The sequence below is a fragment of the Nerophis lumbriciformis genome, linkage group LG02 (genome assembly GCF_033978685.3).
Source record: "Nerophis lumbriciformis linkage group LG02, RoL_Nlum_v2.1, whole genome shotgun sequence".
NCBI classification, from domain to species: Eukaryota; Metazoa; Chordata; class Actinopteri; order Syngnathiformes; family Syngnathidae; genus Nerophis; species Nerophis lumbriciformis.
The window spans coordinates 14,032,832-14,057,680 of record NC_084549.2 but is presented as its reverse complement, the minus strand read 5'-3'; the positions used below and the strand labels follow the sequence as shown (position 1 = coordinate 14,057,680).

Here is a 24,849-nt window from a genome sequence, read left to right as displayed (position 1 = left end):
TGTGTGTGACAATCATTGGTACTTTAACTTTAACACAAAATGTCTGTTTCTCGCACAATTACAAGTTAAATTGACTACAAGTGGTCATTAGGGCCGGATTAGAATTGAATTTAGTAACAAAGAAATTTGCAGTCTTGCTGTTGTTATGGTACATAACATACTTGGTCAACAGCCATACAGGTCACACTGAGGGTGGCCGTATAAACAACTTTAACACTGCTAAAAATATGCGCCACGCTGTGAACCCACACCAAACAAGAATGACAAACACATTTCGGGAGAACATTCGCACCGTAACACAACATAAACACAACAGAACAAATACCCAGAACCCCTTGCAGCACTAACTCTTCCGGGACGCTATAATATACACCCCCCGCTTCCCCCTACCCCCCCACCTCCACCTCAACCCCGCCCCCCAACACCGCCCACCTCAACCTCCTCATGCTCTCTCAGGGAGAGCATGCCCCAAATTCCAAGCTGTTGTTTTGAGGCATGTTAAAAAAAATAATGCACTTTGTGACTTCAATAATAAATATGGCAGTGCCATGTTGGCATTTTTTTCCCATAACTTGAGTTGATTTATTTTGGAAAACCTTGTTACATTGTTTAATGCATCCAGCGGGGCATCACAACACAATTAGGCATAATAATGTGTTAATTCCGCGACTGTATATATCGGTATCGGTTGATGTCGGAATCGGTAATTCAGAGTTGGACAATATCGGAATATCGAATATCGGCAAAAAAGCCATTATCGGACATCCCTAACAAGAATAGAACCAATGTTTGCACAGTAGTGGGCCGTCAGGGCCAGCAAGGGCTTCTCTGCTGGCCTAACATAAATCATGATCATAAGTGGAAAAAAAAGGTAATTTTATTTTTGATTTACTTTCCATAAATATGTAAAAGTATTCATCATATTCTCTTCTTGTCATATAAGGCTCCAGTGTAGCTTGTTTTTACATCCGGGCTTTTATCCAATCAGAATTCAGCTCGCCTGTTGCCAGCGCTGCATGAATTCTGCCGGAGGCCTTCTGAATCAACATTAGTGGCGGCTGTGCAGTGCAAACAAAACGGAGTACATTCAGTTGATAGACAGTTGCGAAAGCCAATCAGATCACGAGTTTTGACAGCGGCCCGTCTAGGTAGTTGTGATTGGATACTCACTTGTCACTCCCGGGTGAGTATCCAATCAGAAGTTGTGATTTGCGAAAGCAGGAAGAAAAATCAGAGAAACCGACCGGTACTCACTTTTTTAACCCACAAAGACGGACAGCAAAATGTTGATTGGGTGGAAGATATACACTATATTGCCAAAAGTATGTGGCCACCTGCCTTGACTCACATATGAACTTGATCCCATTCCTAACCTATAGGGTTCAATATGATGTCGGTCCACCTTTTGCAGCTATTACAGCTTCAACTATTCTGGGAAGGTTGTCCACAAGGTGAGAGTGTTTATAGGAATTTTTCATCATTCTTCCAAAAGCGCATTGGTGAGGTTGGTCGAGAAGGCCTGGTTCTCAGTCTCCTTTCTAATTCATCCCAAAGGTGTTCTATCGGGTTCAGGTCAGGACTCTGTGCAGGCCAGTCAAGTTCATCCACACCAGACTCTGTCATCCATGTCTTTATGGACCTTGCTTTGTGCACTGGTGTACAGTCATGTTGGAAGAGGAAGGGGCCCGCTCCAAACTGTTCCCACAAGGTTGGGAGCATGGAATTGTCCAAAATGTTTTGGTATCCTGGAGCATTCAAAGTTCCTTTCACTGCAACTAAGGGGCCAATTCATCCTTCACCAAATTTCCCACTCGGCACAATGCAATCCAAAATGTACCGTTCTCATGGCAACCTCCAAACCCAGACTCGTCCATCAGATTGCCAGATGGAAAAGCGTGATTCATCACACCAAAGATTTACACCACTGCATCCAACGCTTTGCATTGGACTTGGTGATGTATGATGGACTGGATTCTCACAATATTATGTCAGACCCACTCGACATCCATTGCATTCGGTCTCCCCTAGAGGGGGGCGGTTACCCACATATGCGGTCCTCTCCAAGGTTTCTCATAGTCATTCACATCGACGTCCCACTGGGGTGAGTTTTTCCTTGCCCTTATGTGGGCTTTGTACCGAGGATGTCGTTGTGGCTTGTGCAGCCCTTTGAGACACTTGTGATTTAGGGCTATATAAATAAACATTGATTGATTGATTGATTGATGTATGGCTTAAATGCAGCTGCTCGACCATGGAAACCCATTCCATGAAGCTCTCTGCGTACTGTATGTGGGCTAATTGGAAGGTCACATGAAGTTTGGAGCTCTGTAGCAACTGACTGTGCAGAAAGTGGGCGACCTCTTTGCACTATGCGCTTCAGCATCCGCTGACCCCTCTCTGTCAGTTTACGTGGCCTACCAGTTCGTGGCTGAGTTGCTGTTGTTGCCAAACTCTTCCATTTTCTTATAATAAAGCTGACAGTTGACTTTGGAATATTTAGGAGTGAGGAAATTTTACGACTGGATTTGTTGCACAGGTTGCAGCCTATGACAGTTCCACTCTGGAAATCACTGAGCTCCTGAGAGCGGCCCATTCTTTCACAAATGTTTGTAGAAACAGTCTCCATGCCTATGTGCTTGATTTTATACACCTGTGGCCGGGCCAAGTGATTATGACACCTGATTCTGATCATTTGGTTGGGTGGCCAAATACTTTTGGCAATATAGTGTACATCTGCAAGGCCGTTTAAAGGATATTTAAAGAGAAACTAGATCGGAAGCTAGCTAATCTGTCCCGGTGGTGAAATGGTTTGCCCGCCGCTTTCAGTACGAGCGGTACCACGTCGGATGGGTGCTAAAAATTGGGAGTTCAAATATTATATTTCTTTATTTTTTCACATTTGATATGTTTTTGACAGTACCACGTAAGGTATGTATTATTTGCCGATGCGGGTTTATAGATTTTTTTAAATGCGCTGAAAAATAGCCCGTTTTGTACACTGTTGAGGTGGTCCCAATGACCAGTAGTGCGCAAGTGTGTTTCTGCATAGCCGTGGTTATGTGGGGACATTGACGTCGGACTCGGTAGGACATGGCTGAAGGCCTAGGTGGGAAACGCACGGCCCGCCACTGTGTTTGCGTGTGTGTGTGACGTGTGGTGAGGTGAGGTGAGGTTCATGCCAGGTGAGGTACTGATGCCTAATGATGAACTTTAAATTCATACGCTCTAATAAATGTTGACACGTTTAAGAGGCTAACAAGAAAATTAAGAAAATAATTCACTTTCATAAAAATGTTATCAAATACTTTTTTATTCCCATTTATCTACTTTTAAATACAATTCAAATCTTGCTTTTTATTTGTATCTGAAGTACGTTCAACTTCACTATAATTTTCCGGAAAACTTACATTGTAGTAAAAGTATGATCACCTTCTATATAATTCTCCATCTTGACATCTTGATTGACTCATTCAGCAGAGCATTAAAATGTAATAACTTTTGCATTAGACTTGTTGCTGATAAACTGACATATTTACAAAAAAACACTGTTTTTTAGCAAGCACCTGCTAGCTCACTTACGCCCCTCTCTTCATGGTCCCTTCAGAGTACCTTTCTGTATGATTTTTATTTATTTTGTAGTCCGGTTATTAAGAAATATGATGTTGAGTGCTGGCTGCTGGGGACACTCAGATGCTCGTTAGCTTGCTTGCGTATGAAAGCAGAGAGGAAATAGGGTCCACTTAGACGAGGCGCGAAGTCTATGTAAGGTTTTAGCCCTGTATGCATGAAATGTGAAAATTTAGTGATTTTTACTTAAGAATTTTTATATTTTTTTTATGATTGTAATCATACAGAAAATACATTTGGAAAACATTTTAATGGACAACTAATATTTATTTGATGTTATTATTAATTTCTTTATTTTTCATCAAAACAATGAGGCTGTACCTCACCTGCTTTCCCCTGATTGTACATCCCTGCGTAATTTACCTGCTAAAAGTTGGAATAGGATGTACTAAAATGCTTGCAACAAAGTCAAAAGTTAGCATCCTTGTTTGTGACATACTACAGTTTTAAGTCACAAATCAGTATTCAGTTATGAACAGAAATAGGAATCAGTTAATATGCCCATCCCTAAAAGACAGTTAATAGAATTTAAAGCACTTAATGCAATGCACCGCTCTTTAAAGCACATGAAACACATGGACAACATTAATTCAGTTTGATCATCATTCGGATTACAATGTTATTGTGTACATGGACCCTGAAAAAACTATCGGGTTATGAAGTGCATATTCTTGCATCACACCTTAAATCGGAAAACTTTACTTTGTGATGCGCAGAACCTAACATAAACAGAAAGGTGTTTTATTATTTGTGCTATGGCACCATTTTTTGGATGAGTTCGCTCACTGCAGGTGCTGAAGAAACAGTAGACTTCCACTGTTATCAAACATGGCTTTGTGCATTTCTGCACATTATCACAATATTTAATCAATAATGTTTTCCCTCTGTTCACTACTTTTGTTTTACCTCTCTTTTTGAAATGTAGCTGTTCTGTGCATTTTATGTGGTGATTATGTACGGTTTGCGGCGCGTCTTCATGTGTCAACATTCTGTGTAGGTGTTTGAGGCTTGCAGTTAGCACTTGGAGTAGCTGTAATGTCGTGAATAAAACAGCTCGTTAAGACGGCAACTGGATCCCTTCTTTTAATTCTACATTGACATATTACACTCCATACTATACTTTTGTGTTTGCTAGTCTCGTTTTAAAGCAACAAAGTCAACAGTATATAATGCTAGGTCTGTACGTACATGTTGAATGGGGGGAGACAGCAGCTAGACAATCGCTATTAAAGACCTACTAAAATGTGATTTTCTTATTTAAACGGGGATAGCAGGTCCATTCTATGTGTCATACTTGATCATTTCGCGATATTGCCCTATTTTTGCTGAAAGGATTTAGTAGAGAACATCGACGATAAAGTTTGCAACTTTTGGTCGCTGATAAAAAAGCCTTGCCTGTACCGGAAGTAGCAGACAAGTAGCGTGACGTCACAGGTTGTGGAGCTCCTCACAGCCGGACATTGTTTACAATCATGGCCACCAGCAGCGAGAGCGATTCGGACCGAGAAAGCGACGATTTCCCCATTAATTTGAGCGAGGATGAAAGACTTGTGGATGAGGAAAATGAGAGTGAAGGACTAGAAGGAAGTGGGAGCGATTCAGATAGGGAAGATGCTGTGAGAGGCGGGTGGGACCTGATATTTAGCTGGGAATGACTAAAACTGTAAATAAACACAAGACATATATATACTCTATTAGCCACAACACAACCAGGCTTATATTTAATATGCCAAAAATTAATCCCGCATAACAAACACCTCCCCCCTCCCGTCCATATAACCCGCCAATACAACTCAAACACCTGCACAACACACTCAATCCCACAGCCCAAAGTACCGTTCACCTCTCCAAAGTTCATACAGCACATATATTTCCCCAAAGTCCCCAAAGTTACGTACGTGACATGCACATAGCGGCACGCACGTACGGGCAAGCGATCAAATGTTTGGAAGACGCAGCTGCATGCGTACTCACGGTACCGTGTCTGCGTATCCAACTCAAAGTCCTCCTGGTAAGAGTCTCTGTTGTCCCAGTTCTCCACAGGCCAATGGTAGAGCTTGACTGTCATATTTCGGGAATGTAAACAATGAAACACCGGCCGTGTTTGTGTTGCTGAAGTCGGCCGCAATACACCGCTTCCCTCCTACAGCTTTCTTCTTTGCTGTCTCCATTGTTCATTGAACAAATTGCAAAAGATTCACCAACACAGATGTCCAGAATACTGTGGAATTTTGCGATGAAAACAGACGACTTAATAGCTGGCCACCATGCTGTCCCAAAATGTCCTCCACAATCCGTGACGTCACACGCTGACGTCATCATACCGAGACGTTTTCAGCAGGATATTTCGCGCAAAATTTAGAATTGCACTTTAGTAAGCTAACCCGGCCGTATTGGCATGTGTTGCAATGTTAAGATTTCATCATTGATATATAAACTATCAGACTGCGTGGTCGGTAGTAGTGGGTTTCAGTAGGCCTTTAAATTTAGTCCCTGCTCCACCACTAAAGTATAGCTGACAATCAAAGACATGCGCAGGGAAGGATAACTCCAACCCGAATTTCGGAAGAAGTGTTTCCATGCGCCACAATCCGAATGACTTTCGGCATAAACCACCTGTCTCGATCGGAAGGAAATTTTGATCCGAACGTGTGAGATCGGGTCAGAATATTCCGAAAGGCGTGTTTACATAAAGCATTTTTATTCCGGTTCGGCTTTTAATCCGATTAAATGTGTCCACGTGCACATAGCTATTGAAGCTGAAGCAAGCACCAGTAGGAACACGATGAGAAAAGTTTGGTACAAATGGCCTTTTAACTTTGAAGCAGATTGGAATCTGCATTTTTAATCTATTCCCCACCCTGCCAGATTTTCCTTTCACAACCTTCTGCCCTCACCGTCTCGTCCTCTCTTTCATCTCGCCCCGTCTGCTACGACTGTCTCACCACATCGACCGCCGCCTTTCATCTTGGCGGCCTTTTACAAGCCCCGCTCAGCACTCACCAGCCCAGGCCGAAGACGCCGTAGAAGAGCGTGTCCCGCGGCGTGTCTCCGGGCATGACGAACACGCTGCGCAGCTCGTTGAAGTAGAAGTCGTACTCGGGCAGGGAGCACGTCAGCCTGGCCTTGAGGAAGGATGTCCAGCGCTTTTGGAGAGTTAGGCGGCCCCCTCGGTCCCCCTGACAGTGGAAAAAAAAATGAAGACAGAAAGTGAGACAAATAAATAACAGACGCTTGGTTGAAAAGTGGCACATGAGAAGAACCCCCCTAAAGAGAACAGCAGATGGCAAGGAAAGGCAACAGTGTTGGTTATTAGCACCTGTGCACAAGACCTCTTACTGTAACTTCATCTACAGCTTCTTACTGTGGGCACCGAAAGGTTGAAAGGACAGTCAGAGGTTCCATCCTGTCCTAATTTGAACACTTTAGCATTTCAAATAAGATAAATTACTGAAGCGCACACCTCATTAAAATAGAGTGAACAATGGCCGTTAATTAATGCTTCATTATTCATTTGACCAAGACCGACAGTTTTATACGTTCCTGCTCCAGCATGGTTGTGCCTCAGTGCACCAAGCAACATCCATAATAATTTTACGTAGAAGTTAAAGTTAAAGTACCAATGAATGTCACACACTCACTAGGTGTGGTGAAATTTGTCCTCTGCATTTGACCCATCCCCTTGTTCACCACCTGGGAGGTGAGGGGAGCAGTGAGCAGCAGCGGTGGCCGCGCCCGGGAATCATTTTGGTGATTTAATAACTACACAATAGAAAGATAGACTTTTACCCATCCCAAAATGGGGAAATTGTACGGTTGCAGTGCATGTGTTGACATACAGCAGAAATCAAATGTAATGAAAAACTAAAAATGAGTACTAAATAATACATATTGCGCACTAATGATTGCACTATGTATGGATAAAAATAAAACAAAAACATCCACAGTGCAAGAAGGAACACTACCGCAGGTCCTTTCTGCCCACAGTCATAAGATTTTACAACGCACTTACGTGAGTATTGTCATCTTTTTTTTTTTTGATGTGCTATTATGGCCTACGTGTCAAAGTCAATGAATTATCTATGGCACCCGGGATGATATTTGATTAGTATTAAAACCGGCCCACAGGCCACAGCCGCCTGCTGCTGTTTTGCACGCACCAATACTCCATCAGTGTTGGCACTAGGAATTTTCAAAAAGGGGTCCCAGTGACCCCATCAAGTCATAAAAATGGGGTCCCACAGTAAATTTTTGGGGTCCCACTTTTTTGTAACCGTTTTGAAAACAAATGATAAATGTATGCATTATCCTGTTATATCTCACATTTTATATTGTGTTTTGTCCATATCGTATTTCTGGACTATAAGGCGCACTTAAAATCTATTTTTTTTCTCAAAACTCGACAGTGCGCCTTATAGCCCGGTGCGCCTAATGTAAGGAATACATTTGGTTGTGCTTACCCACCTCGAAGCTATTTTATTTGGTACATGGTGTAATGATAAGTGTGACCAGTAGATGGCAGTCCCACATAAGAGATACGTTTAGACTGCAATATGACTCAAGTAAACAATACCAAAAAACATATTTTCCATTTAAAATATAGAACATTACACAGGGGGCTCAAAAATATATCAAAATGTTTTAGTACGACTTTGGTAAGCTATGAAGCAGCACCGCTTGATTGATTGTACTGTGCTTCAACATACAAGTATTATTATGGTGTGTGTATAAGGTAAGACATTATCTGGTGTTTTGTTTCGCAATATTATACAAAAGCAACTTTTCTTACCGTCTGGTACCTGCTGATCTGTATTTGGGATCTGCATAAATCCTGAAAAATTGCGCGCGTCCGCCTTTGTCGTCCGTGCCGACAACGTAGTCGATAAGCTTCTTCTTTTTCTCTACCTTCTTGTTATGGGACATTCATCCTCCGCTGTTGCCATTTCTAATATAGTGTAAAGTTCTTACTTATACCTGTCAGTAAACTCACCATGAAAATGTTAAAACATACCGGAGTTTACAATATTCACCCAAATAACTTCAGTTATTAAAGAGTTCCGGTCGGACGTTTTTTTTCACGGGACACAATTCCGGTGTTGTTGTTTCCAGATGAGGAGATGCTGCTCTGTTTTTGATTTAAGTAAAGTCTGAATGTCATTAAAACAGTTAGCTCCATCATTTGACACTTCTTCCACCCCCGTCCTTGCACGCTACACCGCTACAACTAAGATGACGGGGAGAATACGCTGCCAAAGGTGAGCCATGTAAATAGGATTGCCCACAAAACGGCGCATCCGGAAGAGACTGTCAGAAAGCGGCTTGAAGATGGTCTGTAAAACATAATCCATGCAACATTTTGACCAAAGAACCACCATTACATGTTATGTAGACCACAAGGAAGTGTCTTCCATTTAGAAAAAAAAATAAATAATATAATGCGCCCTATAATCTGGTGCGCTTTATATATGAAAAAAGATAATAATAAAAACAAATAGAGCATTCATCGGCAGTGCGTATTATAATCCGGTGCGCCCTATGGTCCGGAAAATACGGTAAGCGTCAAGTGTAAATAAGTGCCAGTGAAGGCAGCATTAGAAGTTAACAACCTGTCAGCGTGGATCCACCCTCTATCCTTTCAAGCTACAAGACATTTATCCGCTACACACGCTCCTCTAATCAGCTTAGTAACCACTGCCTTCCATCATCTCTTACGGTACGGCCCCTCAACGAACATTAATCCAGTCTCTCCACCCTCTCACCTTGCAAATCCGTGCCACTCGCGCCACCCTGCCGTGGGTGGAGGTACTCGTCTGCTCCAGGCTCCCCTCGGTGAAGAAGTAGTAGATCTTGTCGTCGTCGCCCACGCTGCTACTGCTGCTCAAGCTCTCCCTCACCAACGCCGAGCCCACAAAGCTGGCTTCTGTAATGAAGAGAATTCCTTGCTTAGAATTGGATGTTCATTAATGCTTTTAGAAATTCTTCATCACGCTTGAAGAAAAAGATGCAGCGCTTCAATGCCCAAAAATGCTTTAGGAGGACGTGTAATAGGAGCACTACAAGCTTTTCACTAAAAAATAAATTTGCTGATATTAATATTCTCCATTTACCTACCGTTCAACCATCGCGTGGGCGCGTCCTCCGTCTTTAGTGTGGGAGACGGAGAGTTGCGGCGGATGTCTGGGAAGCTTCTAAACTCGTACTGGGAAGCGGTATACATCTCCTGGTCTGGAGAGGATAAATAGTCATTTATATTTCTCTGAACTTCTGTGGGGGAAGATTGATGGTCCTTGCCTACGATGATGCCAGTGTAGCCCGTCTTTGGGCCGTAAGGACATTTGTCTCTGCCCTCTTCAGGTGAAGACATCACAAATCTCTCAGCATCCTATGACAGAACGTGTGAGGAGTTAGCCTTAAAATACCACATTGATAAATACAAACTGCACGGTTTGGGGGCCAAGCACAGATTAAATTGATTTGAATTCAATTTAATGGGGGAAGCTGTTTCGCAATACGAGTTTTTCGAGGTACAAGCTGCGTCACAGAACCAATTAAATTCAGATCGAGGCAAATAGCACAAAAAAATTACTATTTTTGTTTTTTACTATTCTTTAAATCAACCTAATGGTAAGTACAAATAAAAACATGGGAAATGTTTGTTTTACCATTTTTACCCTTTAAATGCCCATTTATCAAAAAAAAAAAAGAACCGTTTTTTGTTTTGTGAAAACACATAAAATGAGTAATTTTCCAATTTCCATATAATACATGTTGAATAAATATACTTCATAAATATACACATAAGATTAGAAATACTACTAATATTTATACATAATAATAATACTACTACTAATAATAATAAAACAGTATTTTTCTCCAAAATTAAATACTGTGTGATTAAAAATAGGGTTATAATGGGGCTAAGTAGGTCATTTTTGTCCTTGCTGGTACAAGTTGGGTTTAAATGAATTCCCAGCATATGATTGACCAACAAAGAAATTTCAAAATGGACTTTTATTATTCAACATGAAAAAATCAGTTTAGGAGAAAAAAATCGTAGGGAGTAACAGCACCAAAATGATTACCGAAAAGGAGCAAAACATTCCTAAAATGACAAAAAAAAAACACATGTAGTAGAAGGGTTTTAATCTATTGGTTGCTCTTTTTTTAAATACTTCCTGAAATTTTTGTTTTTATTTTTTAATTCAAAGACATGTGAAAGGGGAACTACACTTTTTTTTTTTATTTTGCCTATCATTCACAATCATTATGAGTGACATGACGACAGATAGATTTAATTTTTTTTTTGGCATTCTAATCATTAAATAAATGCAATCAAAAGTTTGCTTACTATGGAGCCTATGGGAGCCGTGCAATTCTGCCTACAAAGCCCTTATAGAAACATCCAAACACCTCCATTTAGGTTTTATATACATGATGTAAGTATGTGTAATGTAGTTACAAGCACATTTATAATAACATTTAATATTTACGTATTTTGATCATTTTAAGCATACGCAGCGCACTAATTTAAAAAACGCATCACAATGTTTGCTTCATTTTTCTTCATCACCGATTATTACTCACTGTACACTTCATGAGAGCCAACAAACATAATAAAAAAATCACTTACTGTGCATGATCTGTTGTCATTAGGATGCCGATTGCTAGGATGTTCATATATTCCCATTTAGATGAAGTAAAAGGGAGGGGGGCAAAAAGGACAAGCATTTCTTCGTGTCGTCCTCGCCAGTTTCGGGTCCTAAATGGCTATCAAAGTGTACCAACTTGTCGGAATACCTACTCAAACGTCTCATGTCTAGGTGAGATGCATGATTTATGATTTAGAGTAAACTTATAGGGAGCAGGGAAGCGAAGAAGCAGCAGACCACTCCATGATGTAAACATAAGGACACACGGAAGTGATCGCGGCGCCGCTATAAATAGTTAATCTGCCTTAGAGCTTATAATAACATTATCACCAATACCTGGTTAATGTTCGAATTACGAAATGTAAAGGGAGTATTATTGGCGGTTTTTGAATGGTTATTTATTGGATTTTATGGGCGAAATAGGAGACATTTATTTATAAGTTAGAATGCTTTTCAAAAATATCCATCCGTCGTTATGTCTTTCATAATGATTGTGAACGATAGGCAAAATTCCAAAAAAACATGCAGTTCCCCTTTAAGTCAAGTCATTATAACATTGCTGAAACAACAACTGCACAGTGCTTTTGCATTGGTTTAAACATATCCACATAACTATATTCAGACACTTTATGTAAATGTATTTGGATGATATCTGTCTATTACCCGAAAGCTTCTAAGTTAGCTACCTCTCTTTGTTTATAATGTATATTTTCTGCTGGATCTACTCTCTATTTAATGCTGCCTTTTTTTTGCTGCAGCTGTTACATATACTGTAGTATTGTATATGGTAATTGGGATTTGTTATATAATGTATATATTATATAAAAATATAATATCAGTATATAGTATATACTGTATATATAATATGTAAATATTACATATATGTTATATTTTATATTGCTACTATTGTAAATTTTTAGTCAACTCTATACTTTTTGTTTTCGCCCTCTTTTTGTGCCCTTGTGTGCATTATCCTTTCCATCCTTTATAACCGAGCTACTGTGTGGAACAATTTCCCTTGTGGATCAATAAAGTGTGTCTAAGTCTAAGTCTAAATAAAGTATAAACAGTGAAGGAGATACACTTGGTAAAAATGCTTGAGTGACAAAAGGTCAAACCTACTATATATGCACACATAGGACTGAAGGCGTGAGTCCCACACATGTAGAGATGCGTGGAGTTGAACCTCTGCAGGAAGCGGATGTGATTAAAACACTCTGTCTGGAGGGCAAGAGGGAAAAAAACATGTTTAGTGAGGACATCAAAGCCTAGGGAGTAAAAGATGGAAACATTAAAAGCCCACCTTGTTGTCTTTTCCCTTGAGAAGGCACTGACGTTTCTGCTCCGGAGAGGCCTCCCACTCAATCTGACATAATACAATGTATATATAGTCATACAAAACCCAAAACCAGTAAAGTTGGCACGTTGTGTAAATCGTAAATACAAACAGAATACAACGATTTGCTAATCCTTTTCAACTTATATTCAATTGAATAGACTGCAAGGACAAGCAAGATATTTAATGTTCGAACTGAAAAAAAAAATGTTGTTGCAAATAATCATTAACTTAGAATTTATAGGCAGCAACACATTGCAAAAAAGTTGGCACAGGGCACATTTTTACCACTGTGTTACATGGCCTTTCCTTTTAACAACACTCAGTAAACGTTTGGGAACTGAGGAGACCAATTTTTTAAGCTTTTCAGGTGGAATTCTTTCCCATTGTTGCTTGATGTACAGCTTAGGTTGTTTCAATGGGAGACAGGTCTGGACTACAGGCAGGCCAGTCTAGTCTTTTACTACGAAGCCACGCTGTTGTAACACGTGCAGAATATGGCTTGGCATTGTCTTGCTGAAATAAGCAGGGGCGTCCATTAAAAAGACATTGCTTGGATGGCAACATATGTTGCTCCGAAACCTGTATGTACCTTTCAGCATTAATGGTGCCTTCACAGATGTGTAAGTTACCCATGCCTTGGGCACTAATACACCCCCATACCATCACAGATGCTGGCTTTTGAACTTTGCGCCTATAACAGTCCGGATGGTTCTTTTCCTCTTTGGTCCGGAGGACACGACATCCACAGTTTCCAAAAACAATTTGAAATGTGGACTCGTCAGACCACAGAACACTTTTCCACTTTGCATCAGTCCATCTTAGATGAACTCGGGCCCAGCGAAGCCTGTGGCATTTCTGGGTGTTGTTGATAAATGTCTTTCACTTTGCATAGTAGAGTTTTAACTTGCACTTACAGATGTAGCAATGAACTGCCATTACTGACAGTGGTTTTCTGAAGTGTTCCTGAACCCATGTGGTGACATCCTTTACACATTGATGTCGCTTTTTGATGCAGTACCGCCTGAGGGAGCGAAGGTCCGTCACATCATCGCTTACGTGCAGTAATTTCTCCAGCTTCTCTGAACCTTTTGATGATATTACGGACCGTAGATGGTGAAATCCCTAAATTCCTTGCAATAGCTCGTTGAGAAATGTTGTTCTTAAACTGTTGGACAATTTGCTCACGCATTTGTTCACAAAGTGGTGAGCTTCGCCCCATCCTCGTTTGTGAATGACTGAGCATTTCATGGAAGCTGCCTTTATACCCAATCATGGCACCCACCTGTTCCCAATTAGCCTGTTAACCTGTGGGATGTTCCAAATAAGTGTTTGATGAGCATTCCTCAACTTTCTCAGTCTTTTTTGCCACTAGTGCCAGCTTTTTTAAACATTTGCTGGCATCAAATTACAAATGAGCTAATATTTGCAAAAAATAATTAATTTACCAGTTCGAACGTTAAATATCTTGTCTTTGCAGTCCATTCAATAGAACATACCGTATTTTTCTGACTATAAGTCGCAGTTTTTTTTCATAGTTTGGCCGGGGGTGGGACTTATACTCAGGAGCAACTTATGTGTGAAATTATTAACACATTACCGTAAAATATCAAATAATATTATTTAGCTCATTCACGTAAGAGACTAGACCACGGGTCGGCAACCCGCGGCTCTAGAGCCGCATGCGGCTCTTTAGCGCCGCCCTCTCTGGAGCTTTTTCAAAAATGTATAAAAAATAGAAAAAGATGAGGGGAAAATGTTTTTGTTTTGTTTTAATATGGTTTCTGTAGGAGGACAAACATGACACAAACCTCCCTAATTGTTATAAAGCACACTGTTTGTATTAAACATGCTTCACTGATTCGAGTATTTGGTGAGCGCCGTTTTGTCCTACTAATTTTGGCGGTCCTTGAACTCACCGTAGTTTGTTTACATTTATAACTTTCTCCGACTTTCTAACACGTGTTTTATGCCACTTCTTTTTCTGTCTCATTTTGTCCACCAAACTTTTAATGTTGTGCGTAAATGCACAAAGGTGAGCTTTGTTGATGTTATTGACTTGTGTGGAGTGATAATCAGGCATATTTGGTCACTGCATGACTGCAAGCTAATCGATGCTAACATGCTATTTAGGCTAGCTATATGTACATATTGCATCATTATTCCTCATTTGTAGCTATATTTGAGGTCATTTAGTTTCCTTTAAGTCATCTTAATTCAATTTATATCTCATGACACACTATCTGTATGTAATATGGCTTTTAATTTTTTGCGGCTCCAGACAGATTTTTTTTTGTATTTTTTGGTCCAATATGGCTCCTTCAATATTTTGGGTTGCCGACCCCTGGACTAGACGTATAAGATTTCATGGGATTTAGCGATTAAGAGTGACAGATTGTTTGGTAAATGTATAGCATGTTCTATATGTTAGTTATTTGAATGACTCTTACCATAATATGTTACGTTAACATACCAGGCACGTTCTCAGTTGGTTATTTATGCCTCATATAACGTACACGTATTCAGCCTGTTGTTCACTATTCTTTATTTATTTTAAATTCAAATGTCTATTCTTGGTGTTGCGTTTTATCAAATAAATTCCCCCAAAAAATGCGACTTATACTCCAGTGCAACTTATGTTTTTTTCCTTCTTTATTATGCATTTTCGGCCGGTGCAACTTATACTCCGGAGCGACTTATACTCTGAAAAATACGGTAGGTTGAAAATTATTTTTTTTAATTTAGGATTTACACGACGTGCCAACTTCACTGGTTTTGGGTTTTATATATCACTGATTTTTGGGGGGGTTATATTACTCAAATATCATCTAGAATCTGACTTTTAATCATGAACATTAATTCACCATCCATACTGCGGGTTTGATTTATATCTACTGTAATTATTGCTTTCTTATTCTTGTTTGCTGTGCTGTACTGTATCCATTTGGAGTCAAGTATGATTGTGATAAACACTGGCAAGATTGTTTGAGGCACATCATGCTAATTGATGCAAGTGTCAACCCTCTTCAATATTCAAATGTTTTTTTTCTGTGAATTCTAAATGGACCCGAGGACTTAATCATTTTCAGCGTCAAACCTGAAATAGACCCCGCGCGCTGGAATGCAAATGAAGCCCGACGTAGAGTTAAAATACTTTTTTTCCCCATGAGGGAAGGTGCGTCAACACGGGCAAACAAACACACTCACGGTGAGAGCAGAGGCGGCGGAGATGTCAGAGGCGTCGAGCGCGAACACGGCCCCGCGGGCCCCGACGTAGAGGCGCTGCTCACCCTCAGCCTCCAGCAACATGGCGCTGTAGTTGACGACGGAGGTGCGGAAACGCCTGCAGCCATGGAGACCTGAGAGGGCAGAATCATCACTTATTCACATTCATTCAAGGAGCTACACTGCAATGCCACACTTTGTATGGTTGCTAATAGTGATGGGCGATATAGCCCACAATATATAAGGCAATATACACAGCAGCCTCTTGCGATAACATTATATGCTGTATCAATGTATATTTTTTGCCATGTAAATGATAATAGAACCATTTCAAAACAGGTTTACGAAGGCTTTTAATTTAGCTGCAGACATATGCGGTAACATATTACATCATCTCCGGTTGTGCAGTGTTTTCTCCTCGTTAATAGTTTACTTTTTTTGTAACATGGTTCTATCATCACTTCTGTGAATATGTCAAAATGTAATAAGCACTTATTCTTCTGTTGTTTGGATACTTTACATTAGTTTTGGGTGATACTGCAAATTTGGGTATCGATCCAACACAAAGTAGTTACAGTGGCAGTATTGGTCATACTAATACAGACACTACAAATTTGCAGTCCATTTAACTTTTTGTGATTTAATTCCAAATGCTTTTTTTCCGTTAAAAATGGGATGGAGTGGTTAGAAAAAGGGGCTTTTATTTTTTATAAAATTTTTCAGTACAATTATAATCAGACATGGTTCAATATAAACATTTTAAATTATGTCCTACTATCCTACTTATTTCCTGAGTTCTTAAACAATAACAAAAACAACAACCATCAACCATCTAACAACTGTGTTATCAACCTCATATTATACTAACTTGGTATCGTTGCTGTTGATATTTCTATCAATCTGCCCACCTTTGCTCACATTCAAGAGCTCTAGCTTGAGGTTATCGGTTAGCTTAAACTCCTACGGCAGGCCTGGGCAATTATTTTGACCCGGGGGGCCAAATTTAGAGAAATTAATGTGTATGGGGGCCGGTATATCTGATTTTTAGGAACACTAATAATGTCTGATTGAATGCTAAAAACGTTATGTCAGACCGCCTTAAAAAAACAGAATGGAATTTTAAGGTTTTTTTACTGAATGAGACACCCAGAATGTACATGAAAATAAAGAATGTGGGATTTACAATATTAACTATGAACGATAAAACACTGAATATTGACAACATATGAACGTCACACCCCCTCTTAATATTTTACAATCAAGCGAAACGCAACAAAAATGCAACAAACAAAGTGAAATATGAACGCGAATGGTAAAAAAAAAACCCACCTACAATCTGATATATCTGATATATCACTAAGCTTTAGAACTTTGTTGTAAAAATCTCCTTCCGCTTCTGTCCCTGACACCCGCATTTCAGGCTGGCCGCGCTGCAAACACTCTGTGGAAACGCTCCCCACTCACAGTTCTTGGTCTCTCGTCTGAGCTGCTGTGACTTGGATTACCATAGTAACTAATTAGATTACCATAGTACTGTAACTAGTATATCATGCAAAAGCAGAGATTCCAACCATTGAAAAACTTTGTATAGTTCAAGACTTACGGTCATTTGAAAACATCACTGCACATCATAATGGCAGCTACACTTTCCATCTTAAAGATCTAAAAAAATTATTTGGGAATGTCCGGCGGGCCATATTGAAAAGCTTAACAGGTGGCCCCCGAGCCTTAATTTGCCCAGGTCTGTCCTACGATGTGTAGTGTAGCATGTTTAGCTATTCTACCCTCCTGGGATGATGTTTGTAAGAAACGTTAAGTGGAATGCAATGAATGGTGTGCATGGCTGTCACAGACACCTCTGCTTTGTGTAGCGATTGTGTACTCTCTCTCACCGTTGTTTTTTCCTTCTGCTATGAGCAGGGCGTGAACTCGGGTCGCCGGTGACCGACTACCGAGCTAAAAGCACAGGCAAGCTCCAAGATCGCCAACACTATTCTTGACTATGACTGGCCCCTGTTACACTCGCACAGACGTGCCTACGCCCGTCGCAAAGGAGATGTCAAAATTATTTTTAAAATGGGGATTTTTGCATTGTTGCTGTTCTGTTGAGTAAAATCAAGATTTTCTTTTTTCAAACTGTTTTCGGGGCGGAGGGGGGTTTTATTGGGTGGGACACGGATAAAATGTGTCATCAACATGCATTACCCCGATATAACCAGAGTATTAAAAGCTCTATCGTCTGCAAAATTCATAACATTTATATTGCATATTGTTTATATCGCGTCACCCTAGGAGCTATGGTACGTTTACTGTATTTTCCGGACTATAAGGCGCACTTAAAATCCATTCATTTGCGCAAAAACTCGACAGTGCGCCTAATGTACGGAATAGTTTTGGTTGTGCTTACCGACCTCGAAGCAATTTTATTTGGTACATGGTGTAATGATAAGTGCGACCAGTAGATGGCTGTCACACAGATACATGTAGACTGCAATATGACTCAAGTAAACAACACCAAAATGTTATAGGTTCCATTAAAAATATAGAACTTTACACACAGCACTCAAAAATCCATCAAAATGTTTCAGTATGACTTTGGTAAGCTATGAAGCCGCACCGCTTGATGGATTGTACTGTGCTTCAACATACAAGTATTATTATGGTATGTGTATAAGGTAAGACATATCTGGCGTTTTGTTTCGCAATATTATGCAAAAGAAACTTTTCTTAACGTCTGGTACCTGCTGATCTGTATTTGGGATCTGCAAAAGTCCTGAATATTTGCGCGCGTCCGCCTTCATAGTCCGTGGAGACGCCGTAGTCAATAGCTTCTTCTTTTTCTCTATCTTCTTGTTATGGGATTCATTCTCCACTGTTGCCATTTCTAATATCAAGTAAAGTTCTTACTTATATCTGTCCGTAAACTCGCCATGAAAGCGCTAAAACATACCGGTGTAGTGAGTTTACATTATTCACCCAAGGAAATGTAGTTATTAGAGAGTTCCGGTCGGACGGTTTTTTACGGGACACATTTCCGGCGTTGATATTGCACTAGTAAGCCACAGATTTCCGGCGGATGAGGACATAAGTAAAGTCTGAATGTCATTAAAACAGTTAGCTCCATCTTAAAGTTAAAGTTAAAGTACCACTGATTGTCACACACACACACTAGGTGTGGCGAAATTATTCTCTGCATTTGACCCATCACCCTTGATCACACCCTGGGAGGTGAGGGGAGCAGTGGGCAGCAGCAATGGTCGTGCCCGGGAATAATTTTTGGTGATTTAAACCCCCAATTCCAACCCTTGATGCTGAGTGCAAAGCAGGGAGGTAACGGGTCCCATTTTTATAGTCTGTGGTATGACTCGGCCGGGGTTTGAACTCACGACCTACCGATCTCAGGGCGGACACTCTAACCACTAGGCCACTGACACTTCTTCAACTCCCGTCCTTGCACGCTACAACAAAGATGACGGGGAGAAGATGCTGCCGAAGGTGAGCCACGTAAGAAAGACCGCCCACAAAACAACGCACCCTGAAGCAACTGTCAGAAAGCGGATTGAAGATTATCTGTCAAACATATATTAACGTTGTTGCCCTAGGGTAAACTGGGTGTAACACATGGCACGCTGACAAAGCTTAACCTATTGTTACTATAACAATCTACAAGGTTAATGTAGGTTGCTTCTCTTTCTCCCCTCTGCATTCTTTCGTATCTCAAGTTATCATTACGTATATGTATTGTTGCATTTGAACTGTATTGTTGATAATAAAGGTAAATTATTGGTATTGTTCATTACCAATAGCGCTATTTCTATTGGTATTTGTATTGATCCATTTGTAGTGTAATAATGCTCATTGTCATTTCTGTATTATTTTTCGCTAACTGCTTATTTGCTATTACTTTTACCATCATATTTGTACATGTTGTATTTGCTGATGTTGCTCTATTGTTGTTGTTGTTGTTTGCTGTTGTTGTTTTTGTCTCTCTGTCTAATCCCCCTCTTGTCCCCACAATTTCCCCCTCTGTCTTCTTTTTTTTTCTCTTTCTATCCCCTCCTGCTCTGGCCCGGCTGCACTAAATGATAATATAAATACATTTAATAAAGTCAAACACAAATAAGGCAACAAGAGAAGTATCCTACACTTCTCTTTTGTAAAGTAAATCTGAACAGCCGACATGGGCATCTACATCAACTATATGATTTGCCTGAGAAGCTGGACAGGACACACAAAAAAAAAAAGAAAAAAAAAAAAGAAGATTATCTGTAAAACATAATCCATGCAACATTTTGAGCAAAGAACCACCATTACATGTTATGCAGACCAGTGGTCCCCAGCCACCGGGCCACGGCCCGGTACCGGTCCGTGGATCGATTGGTACCGGGTCACACAAGAAATTAAAATAAATAAATAAATAAATAAATAAATAATAGTTTTTTTATTAAATCAACATAAAAAACAAAAGATACACTTACAATTAGTGCACCAACCCAAAAAACCTCCCTCCCCCCACAAAAGGGTTGTTTCTTTCTGTTATTAATATTTCTGGTTCCTACACTATATATCAATATAGATCAATACAGTCTGCAGGGATACAGTCCGTAAGCACACGATTGTATTTTTTTATGACAAAAAAAAAACACCCCACCCCTCCACCCCCCACCCGCGGGACACATTTTCAAGCGTTGACCAGTCTGCAGTTCCAAACAGGTTGGGGACCACTGATGTAGACCACAAGGAAGGGTTTTACATTTAGAAAAAAGTAAATAATAATGACTCCTTTAATGCGCCCTATAATCTGGTGCGCCTTTTGTATGAAAATAGACCTGACTAGACCCGCTCATCGGCAGTGAGCCTTATAATACGGTGCGCCCTATGGTCCGGAAAATACGGTGTATGGTGTGAAGCTCTGATATTTTCAACATATTTACTCAAATACTGGCCTGCCATCTAATATACCCAATGAAATCCCGACTAAACTAGAAAAACACTGCGCCAGGCAACATCTCCCAAATCCCATTAGTACAAAAGTCCAGAATCCACATGTTGAACGTGTTTTAAAATCCACGCACGCTTTCGTACATCTCATTGAATGCCTTTGGATACCGCAGGTGTTCCCTCTCTCTGATGGATCTCAGCCTGGGAAGTCGATACAAAACCTTTGGCATTATATCACTCGCTCTGTTCAACTCACTGGACTCATACCAACACTGTAATAAAAAAAAAAATTTCCTCAATAAATAAGTGGATTTTTATATTTAGCACTGAAGAGAAGACAGGGGCAGTTAAGGGATGTTTCCTCTTACACCACACGGCTCCACAGAGGATGGAAGATAATGAAAAGAGTGTGACATAATGCTGTTGGGGGTTTCTGCCAGGCTGCCCTCCTCTACTGCTCTCTGCTGCTGCATATGGTGTGCAATGCAGCGCATGTGCTTGTCACATTGTGAAAAAGGTGCACGCCGTATAGTCAGGTGACACCCCGAGGCTTGCACAAGCTGAACCGGGCGTCTATCAGGGAGCCCTTTGGCTTGGGGTGAGCATGACAGCAGCAGCACCACCGCCACTGTGCATTTTAGAACTGCAACACAACAACAACAGAGCCAATTTCCAAATGATGCTTAGTAGACTGGTGGTGCATGGACCAAACAGGAGCCTGTTGCAGTATGGTGAGGATCTGGACAAAGATGCGTTTCTGTAAAAGGTCTTAGAATAGTGTATTGTCATCTGGCCTTGATGCTGAAATTTAAAATAGCTTTTAGTAAGCCCTACTGAGAATATGCAATATTGTGTGTCTGTAGCTTTAATGCTACAGACACACCTCACTCAGACAAGCAATATTGTTCACTTTATCCAATGTTTACTAATGCACTTACTGTACACCGGTACTAATAAAGTACCGCGGTACTAATGATTAAAAATGGTACTATACTGCTTCTGAAAAATACTGGTTCCCCTTTTTTTTTTTTTACGGGCATAATGTCGTGACATTGCTGGTTTTACGAACAGAAGAGTATGTTCGGCAACGCACACGCACGGAGTACTTACAAGCACACACGGTGTGTAGACAGAAAAGGGAGAATGGACGCATTTTGGCTTGAAAAGTAACGATGAAGGTGCTTTAAAACCAGTGTCGGACAAGCTAATTTGAAAATGTAGTAAGCAAAGCTACAAGTTACTCTCGATTAAATGTAGCTAAGTGACAGGAGAATTGTAGCAAGCTACACTACAAGCTACACGGCAAAAGTAGTTTGCTACATCAAAGCTACATTTAACGGCATTTCTATCTTTGTGCCCACATGTATAATATCAATGTTAATATGACTGAGAGTGTACAAATGGACCCAATAAGTAGTCCCCTGAAATGGTTTTCACTTCACAAGTGTGCTTGAAGCTCATCGAGAGAATGCCAAGAGTGTGCAAAGCAGTAATCAGAGCAAAGGGTGGCTATGTTGAAGAAACTAGAATACAAGTTTACATGTTTTCAGTTATTTCACCTTTTTTTGTTAAGTACATAACTCCACATGAGTTCATTCATAGTTTTGATGCCTTCAGTGACAATCTACAATGTAAATAGTCATGAAAATAAAGAAAACGCATTGAATGAGGAGAAGGTGTGTCCAAACTTTTGGCCTGTACTGTATATCTGTCAGTAGACTCCATATGGAAGCGCTAAAAACTACAACATGGCTGACGGGGAAGAAGACGCGGTCAAAGTGGAGGCACGTAAATAGGACCGCCCACAAAAAAAGTGCATCCTGAATTGATGATCATAAAGCGGTTTGAAGATGGTCTGTAAAACATACCGTATTTTACGGACCATAGGGCGCACCAGATTATAAGGGGCACTGCCGATGAGCGGGTCTAGTAGGTCTTTTTTCACACAAAAGGCGCACGATCATATCATTATTATTTTTTTCTAAATGTAAAACACTTCCTTGTGGTCTACATAACATGTAATGATAATGATAATGATAAATGGGTTACACTTGTATAGCGCTTTTCTACCTTCAAGGTACTCAAAGCGCTTTGACAGTATTTCCACATTCACCCATTCACACACACATTCACACACTGATAATGGTGGTTCTTTGGTCAAAATGTTGCATAGATTATGTTTTACAGATCATCTTCAAGCCACTTTCTGACAGTCGCTTCAGGATGCGCCGTTTTGTGGGCGGTCTTATTTACGTGGCTCACCTTCTCCCCGTCATCTTTGTTGTAGCGGTGTAGCGTGCAAGGACGGGGGTGGAAGAAGTGTCAAAAGATGGAGCTAACTGTTTTAATGACATTGAGACTTTACTTCAATCAATAACGGAACAGCATCTCCTCATCCGCCGGAAATGTGTCCTGTGAAAAATAACTAAAGTTCCTTGGGTGAATAATGTAAACTCACTACACCGGTATGTTTTAGCGCTTTCATGGCAGATATAAGTAAGAACTTTACACTACTTTATATTAGAAATGGCAACAGCAGAGGATGAATGCCTCATAACAAGAAGATAGAGAAAAAGAAGAAGCTTATTGACTACGGTGTCGTCACGTACTACAAAGGCGGACGCGTGCAATTTTTCAGGACTTATGCAGATCCCAAATACAGATCAGCAGGTACCCAAAGGTAAGAAAAGTTGCTTTTGCATAATATTGCGAAACAAAACGCCAGATAATATGTCTTACCTTATACACACACCATAATAATAGTTGTTTGTTGAAGCACAGTACAATCCATCAAGCGGTGCGGCTTCATAGCTTACCAAAGTCGTATTAAAACATTTTGATAGATTTCTGAGGGCCGTGTGTAATGGTCTATATTTTCAATGGAACATATAAAATGCTGGTGTCGTTTACTTGAGTCATATTGCAGTCTACACGTATCTCTTGTGTGTGACTGCCATTATATTGCAGTCTACACGTATCTCTTATGTTTGACTGCCATCTACTGGTCACACTTATCATTACACCATGTACCAAATAAAATAGCTTCGAGGTTGGTGAAGCAAAACCAGAATTATTCCTTACATTAAGCGGGTTATAAGGGTTATAAAAAAGTATTTTAAGTGCGCCTTATAGTCCGGAAAATACGGCAATCTAGGAAAAAATTTAACCATTTTTTGAATGAATGAAGCGTTTAAATGTAAAAAAAAAAAAAAAATCATAATATGAGCTTTTTAAGTAGCAGCTGTTTGTCAAACTAGCTCCAGTTCTATGCATTGAGTCTCAGTTACAAAAAGGTCATTAAAACCAGAAATGTATTGTGGCCTTTTGCACAGTACCAAGAAGTGCACCACCCAATCTACTGATTTCCCCTCCGACTGTGTGCTGCGTCGTTCGCAGCAGGAGGAAGAGGAGTATTAACGGAACTCTGCGTGGGATTTCCATGACGATATCCGACTGCCTGTGTGAGTGAACACACTACGAGTGGCTTGTTGTGGGAAGAAGACAATGAGAAGTTGCCTCGAACTGTAGCACCAGGGCGCATACAAAGTGTACGCACTCCAGTTAATCTGAGGGAGGTTATATCAACGGTATATGATCAGAAAGCAACAAGCCGCAGCACGTCGGCGATGCACACTGAAGGAGAAAGTGCAGCGTTTCACAAGCTCTGCAGGAAAGGGAAAAAGGCAAGGCTCGACGATAAAAGTTACATTCATGCATCAAATTATGGCTCATTCTTTAATAATAGCGGAGCTTTTAGCATTCGACAAGTGCAGAGAACTCATGCACGTCCGTCGAGAATGTCCGCTCTGAAACGAAAAAATATTGCAATAAATAAGTCAAAAGAAGTATTTTAGGCAGGAGGGGGGTTTGAATACCTCTATCGGGTTGCTAAGGAACAAAACGGGATGACAGGGATGCAGATTTGCATATGAAAGCCCTCTCTGAGGAGCAAGGTCGATTAACCGCGGGGAGGACCGTAGACGAAGCGCACTGATGCATTGTTGCTGTGTTGTTGGAGCGGAGGTGAGTCATGTAGGAGGACCCGTGGGCAAGGCATTGAGCACCGATGGA

At 40.5% G+C, this 24,849-nt stretch overlaps 1 protein-coding gene across 1 annotated transcript in view; it reads right to left on the bottom strand.

Moving 5' to 3' along the window:
* LOC133588216 (semaphorin-4G-like) overlaps positions 1-24,849 on the bottom strand; it is a 65,240-nt gene that overhangs the window by 15,794 nt on the left and 24,597 nt on the right. The window contains exons 3-9 of the mRNA XM_061940860.1: positions 15,820-15,971; positions 12,580-12,642; positions 12,399-12,497; positions 9,919-10,009; positions 9,739-9,852; positions 9,387-9,547; positions 6,631-6,806 (exon numbers count right to left, since the gene is read on the bottom strand). Of these exons, the coding sequence (XP_061796844.1) occupies positions 6,631-6,806; positions 9,387-9,547; positions 9,739-9,852; positions 9,919-10,009; positions 12,399-12,497; positions 12,580-12,642; positions 15,820-15,971 (856 nt within the window). The remainder of the gene's footprint in view (positions 1-6,630; positions 6,807-9,386; positions 9,548-9,738; positions 9,853-9,918; positions 10,010-12,398; positions 12,498-12,579; positions 12,643-15,819; positions 15,972-24,849) is intronic.